We start from the raw sequence: 6,000 nt of genomic DNA on the forward strand, positions 1-6,000 counted from the left end.
AGGCGTTCAAGGGCTGTCTCTGAGTTACTAGACCAGCAGCACTGACTCAGAAGCTTACACTTACCTCCAGATACTGGAAGATGAGTCGTGGGGACCGTTCTCTCCACCTCTCATCCTTTCTTCCCCTTCTCGTCCCCCCTCCCCCATCCCATGTGCTATGAAACCTGCCTCTCAGGAGCCCAACCTAAAGGCACGAGTTGTGCAGAGTCAGCAATGAATATACCTAGAAAGCTACCATGGACTTAACTTCTCTGAGCCTCAGTTTCCTAATTTGTGAAATGGAGATGAAAAGCCACTGGCAGCCTGGACTCGTTACAGGAGTATGTGAGAGGTGGTCCTGGGGAGCCCCAGCAGGACCCACAATGTCGATAGAGCATCACGGTTTCTGTCGGTGCTTTCCCAGCCAGTCCCTTCAGTGAGAACATGGATGAGAGGGGCCTGGGTTCACAGCACTCCTAAGTCTGAGCTTTCACGCTTTTCTGCCCTGAGCTCTTGTCTGTGGGTCCCTCCCATGACGGCCTGAGACTGGTGACATTCCACAGTCAGTAGAGTAGGTTGGCTCTGCTGAACTGAGGCAGAGCTGCAGAAACAATTCACCTATTTAAAAATAGGTTGTTTAAATTCCCAATTGTGACACTTTTTAGTAACAGAGTACAAATTGATACTGAGTAAGTGATCTGTCCTGAACACCGTTATTATCTGAATTTGAACTTTATCATAATGGTCTTATTAACTCTGCTTCCCGTTTACTCTGTGTCTGGTTCACATCCCTGAGCTTGGTCAGTGTTTTGCAGGTATGTGTCTTTAAACGTGAAGCAGAGGGGGTGGAATACTTATGTGTAAACCAGTGTATACCTGTCACAGCTTACTGGAGGGGCTTCAGATTTTTGTTTCAAGGAGCTTTTATCTTTAAAAAAATCTTTTTAAAAAAGTTCAAGAAACCTTCAGATTTAAAAAAAATTCCCTTGAAGAGCCTAACAGCTTTTTAAAAAACACTGTTTGCATTCAGCTCATCTACAGTTTTGGTAAGGACTCATTACTTACAATAACTTGTTAAATTACTTGGCTTTATGCCACTTGCCCATTTTATGGCTGAAGGATGATGCAGTCAACTTACCTGGAGATAAACATTCCTTTTCCAGCTTTCATCATTAAATACACTGTAGTTTCAAATTCTCTTCTGATGTTATGTTCTTTGCTTAATTTGCTTTCACAGATTTTTAAAAATTGAATTATATTTTAGCTGAAATTTGTAAATCAGCTCCTTCTTGATCCTTTGTAGAAAAAGAACCTGTTTGTGTTCGATCCCAATAGCATTACATGCGGCAGCCTCTGGCCTAGCAGGGCTGTAGGGACCAGCCAGCTGAGTGAGGCCCACAGGCAGTTTGTGGTCGCCAGTGAGCTTTTAGACCTTCACAGGAGACCACACGACCTAAATTGAAATGTAATTTTGGCAGTTAACATGTCAAGAGTATTTTCATAATTGCCACCTTCAGTTTCCTCCTCCTACCCCTGTGACCAGCGGGTAGTGTCCTTCTTCCTCGTGTGCCTGGGTGCCCATCTCGTGTCCCAGCAGCACTTCCTCCTCCTCCTCACGCACAGCTCCCTGCAGTGCTGTTGACATGACAGGTGTGATGCTTAAAGCATTCCTAACAAGGAACCTTTATAAATGAGATGGCGTTTTGCTTAGTTTCAACTTGTCTAAAAACCAATTTTAAAATATAAAATGTGTTCATTCTAGTAATCTAAAAGTAGACATTTTTATAGAGTTGAACTTGGTGACTTGCCATTCCAGTGCTAGAACATTTTAAGCTGTCCTGAATTAGACACTCACTGCTTTTCTCTGCAGCCTAGGTCATGTCACAACATCTAAGAGAACTTAGAAACATGAGAAACTATTTTGTAATTAAGCAAAATTCGGGCAGTTTACATAAGCTAGCATTTAAAATAGCATCACAAGATACATTTTGTTTGCTTATACTCTTCAAACATGTTATTATTTTAAAATGTTTTTAACTTTTTATACTTTGAAAAGAAATTTAAATAAGGTAAAGTTATTCTGATGCATTTCATTATGGAACTTAGGATAAATATATATGTTACAGATTCCAGCATCAACTTTAATAATTAGCAACTCAGTATAAACTTGATGAAATATGAATGAGAAAACCATGCATGCAAAGCAGTAACTTTGATCTGTTCAACAAGGTGAAGTAAACTCTAAGTCGTAGAAAAGTCTTCTCTCATGACATGTCCGTAGGCTTAAGTCTTAAGTCTTACGTAAAGGAGGGTGGGAAAGCTGGTTTTTTCATATGTAAGAATGACTTCTTTCTATTTCGGAGAAGTAGCGGTTTGTCAGCTCTCTTCAGTGTCCACTCTCCTAAAGTGGAGCTCACCTGAGAATTCTTCTGCAAACTGAGGCAGGGGCTGCTGTCAGTGCAGGCGCGGAGGGCTTTGTACCTGTCCCGAGAACGAGACTGTTGGACCCTGGACGGGCTCATGAGCTGTAGGGGGCTGGTATGGCGGCGCTGGCCTCGGCGGGTAGACAGTCTGTGGCGGGTAGACAGTCTGTGCCGAGGCTCCTGGGGAGCCCCTCCCTGTCCCCTGTGGTCACGTTCTCTTCCTCAGGGGCCGCTTGCCCTGGGACCCGTGAACCCCACTCCCCAAGTAGTAGCGCGGCTTCCGTCACCACGGGTCCGCCCTCCCAGGAGGCCCCTCTCCCGGGCTGTCCTCGTGCGGTGGGGACTGTCAGCTGACTGCAGATCAGTAGGCGGGAGCCCCGCACGTCCTGGGGGTTTTGCCTTAGGCGGAGGTGCTGGGGGAGGGCGTGTGTTGGGCAGGTTTATGTCATCCACGGAAAGTGGTAGATTGTGAAGGAGCTAATGGAAAAGGAGCATTAATGAGCAGTTTTTTGGTAAAGGTTCTGTCTTGGGCTCTAGGTGATCATCTCTTTCTCATGTCTTTTTAAGAAGAATTTGTTGTGTTTCCACTTACCCCCGAAAGCATCCTCTGTTAACTTTGTTCACATCTAATCTCTGCTGGGACATTGCAGCTAAGGCCCCGTCTGCTGGGCTCACAGCAGCGCATGCAGGTCCTGGTGAGCCAGCCCATGCGGCTGAGCGGCCAGGCCCTGCTGTGTCCTTCAGAGGGAAGCCAGGGAGCAGCAAAGTGCTCGTTTTAAGTTAAAGAAAAAGAAAAATTACGGTTGCTGTAATTTGTAGGTTCACGGGCATGAGGGGTGAGGGGGTTCTGGGCACCCCGCCGGCCCTGCCTCTATACCTCCTGCTGCTTGCTCTGGAGCCTCTGCTGCAAAATTCGTCATTGGATGGTAGGAGGTTTTGAACTAGATCTCTGTGTTGTGTCTATGTGCTTTCCTATTACGTGTTCCCGTGTGTGTGTGTGTGTGTGTGTGTGCGGTGTGTTTATATGTGTGTGGTGTGTGTATATCAGTGTGTGTGGCGTGTGTATGTGAGTGTGCGTGTGTATATGTGTGTGTGAGTGTGCATGTGTGTGGGGTGTGAGTGTGTGCTGTGGGGGGTGGGAGTGTGCGTGTGTGTGTATGTGAGTGTGTATGTGTGTGGAGAGAGTGTAAAGCCCTCTTGGTAACAGCACAGTCACTGCTTCGCCGCACTGCTGGTGCTGGAGTTGTGTGAATCCGTGGTTCTTTTTAAGTTGCACCCCCCATTTATTCAGTGTCTGTAAATCTAAAGCAGGGGATACATGTTTGTCATAATATGTTTTTCAAAACCCTTCCTCAGTTAAATATGGGTTTCTTTATTCCATGTTAATAATGGGATCCTCTAGAGATTTACTTGGGGTATTTTAATGCTTTTAGTAATTCATAAGTTAAAAAGCCTCTTAGGTTGGCAGATTGTACTACGTCATTCTGAGGATTGAGATGCTAACATGAAAGAGAAAATTGTCCTTTGTCAGTGCCGTCGAAAGGTACCAGTTTTTTTAAAGGCACCTTAACTTTGATGTGGGGAAATGAGGTAAATGCATTGGAGGAAAATGACCCAGACTTTAAATATGTATATTCTGCGTTATCAGTTACATGCAGGAAAAGGGCTTTGAAATACTTAGACTGTTTTCTGAATTTCTAGCCCACTGTGCTGGGTTCATCAGGAAACATGCTGGAAACAAAAGCACAGGTCAGATCCAGTGGCTGATCCTGAACACGTGTGGTTGAGATCAAGGGCGGGGCCCCTGCCCTCTGAGGAGAGTCTGAAAGCTGTAAAGTTTCACTCAAAAATGATTAAGACAGAAAGTTGGTGACATCACACAGGTGTGGGAAAGTGCCTTTGTCTCATTCCCTGGGAATAAAGGTGTATTTTTGAAGCTTTTGGGACCTCATTTTATGAGCAAAAACACCCCCCCCCCCATGTACTACTTTTAAGCACAGGGCATTCATTACCTGCCTCAATAGAATCTGAAAATAAATTTTCAAGAAGACTTTTGGAAGGTTTCATATGAAATTTGGAGCAAAACCCACCAGCCCTGTAAATGTTGGTCCCGCTGCCCCGGGGGCGGTTGGTGGCACGTGCTCCCCGACCTTTCTGGGGCCGGTGGCCTCCTGCTTCTACAGATGCAGCACCAGGCCCTGGGCCTCTTGGCTCCTGCGTCCTTGACCGTGTTTGCTCTCTGCCAGGCATCGTGAGGCTGGAGGGGCTCCGTGTGCCGTGGCCTTGGTGTTGACACCCCTTTCTCTCTGCAGAGCCCAGCACTACATCAACATGCCTGTGCAGTTCAAGCCCATGTCCGTGGGCAAGTTTGAAGCTTTGCTCGTTGTTCAAACTGACGAAGGCAAGAGTGTCGCCGTTCGACTCATTGGTGAAGCTCTTGGGAAAAGTTAACTAGAATCCATTTTGTGTAAAGTAAATGACATAAGTTATATTTTGGTAACTTCATTTTTTTCTATACTACAGTTACGCCTTTGTATATATTTTGTATGATAAATTGGATGTCTCTAACTATAGATTTGTTCTTTTGAGAAGCTAATACTGAAGACCTGACTAAAATAATCATGTAACTATCCTACAGTATCGTATTTAACTTTTACAGGGGAGAAGAGAGTTCTATTTTTGCATTGATTATGATATTCTGAATAAATATGGCGTATATTTTAGTTGGTATATCCAGAAATAAACTTAATTTCCATTGAATTTGTTTTTTTTTATATGCTGTCATGTAGACATTAGAATATCACTTTATTCTGCTAATTATTTCCAAGCGCCTTGGTCTGTTCTGTGATTTTTCTCCTCCAGTACAGTTCTGTTTCCCTTAAGAAATTCCTTCTCGGTTCCTTTGTCTTTTAGCTAATTGCCCAGAGTAGAAAGGAAAGCTTCCTTTCAAAGAAATTGTCTTTCTCTGGAGTGGGGCAGGCTCCACGTTCTGTGCAGACACATTGGAGAGGTTGATGGTATATTTTAAGAGAGCGTTTATTGAAATTAAAGCTGGATGGGACAACTCCAGAATCCGGTGTAGAAGGGCACTGCCATCAGGTACCAGAGGGACCTGGGGCACAGGGAGTGAGGGCAGTGAGCCGCCCGAGGGGACAGAGTGCTCTCCTGCTGTGACGTTCCCTGGTTCTACCAGGAGAGACGTGAGTATTAATTGCTCTGTGGCCATTGCTGGTGAGTGGCTGTGCAGCAGCGTGGGGGTCGCAGCCGGGTATTATCAATGGAGCAGAAGGACCTCAGAGGGTGTGCAGAGCTGCCAGGAGGGCTCTAACCCCCGGCATTTACAACCGCGACAGAGAAACACTCTCCTTCCTGAGCACAGATTTAAGACAGTCTTACACGTCTGCCAAATGGGTCAGTAATCACAGGTGAAGGGTAGAGGCAGTCCCACAACTGTTGATCCCTCTGTGATTAAAACTGCTCTCCTTCAGTGTCAGCTCTCTTCAGTGTCCACACTCCTAAAGTGGACACTTCCCTGTTTTGTTTCCTCTTTAGATTTTTCATTTCATGCCCAGGGAAAGATCTGGGACAGGGGATCCTG

At 45.4% G+C, this 6,000-nt stretch overlaps 1 protein-coding gene across 3 annotated transcripts in view; it reads left to right on the forward strand.

Annotated features, from left to right (window-relative positions):
* Positions 1-5,162, forward strand: part of CEP192 (centrosomal protein 192) — a 93,133-nt gene extending 87,971 nt beyond the window's left edge. For all 3 annotated transcript variants that reach the window (XM_029224395.1, XM_029224414.1, XM_029224405.1), the window contains one exon: positions 4,715-5,162. In XM_029224395.1, coding sequence (XP_029080228.1) covers positions 4,715-4,853 — 139 coding nt within the window. In that variant the 3' untranslated portion in view covers positions 4,854-5,162. The remainder of the gene's footprint in view (positions 1-4,714) is intronic.
* The last annotated feature ends 838 nt before the right edge of the window (positions 5,163-6,000 follow it).

The sequence above is a fragment of the Monodon monoceros genome, unplaced genomic scaffold, assembly GCF_005190385.1.
Source record: "Monodon monoceros isolate NGI ecotype Baffin Bay Population unplaced genomic scaffold, NGI_Narwhal_1 Super_Scaffold_1, whole genome shotgun sequence".
NCBI lineage: Eukaryota > Metazoa > Chordata > Mammalia > Artiodactyla > Monodontidae > Monodon > Monodon monoceros.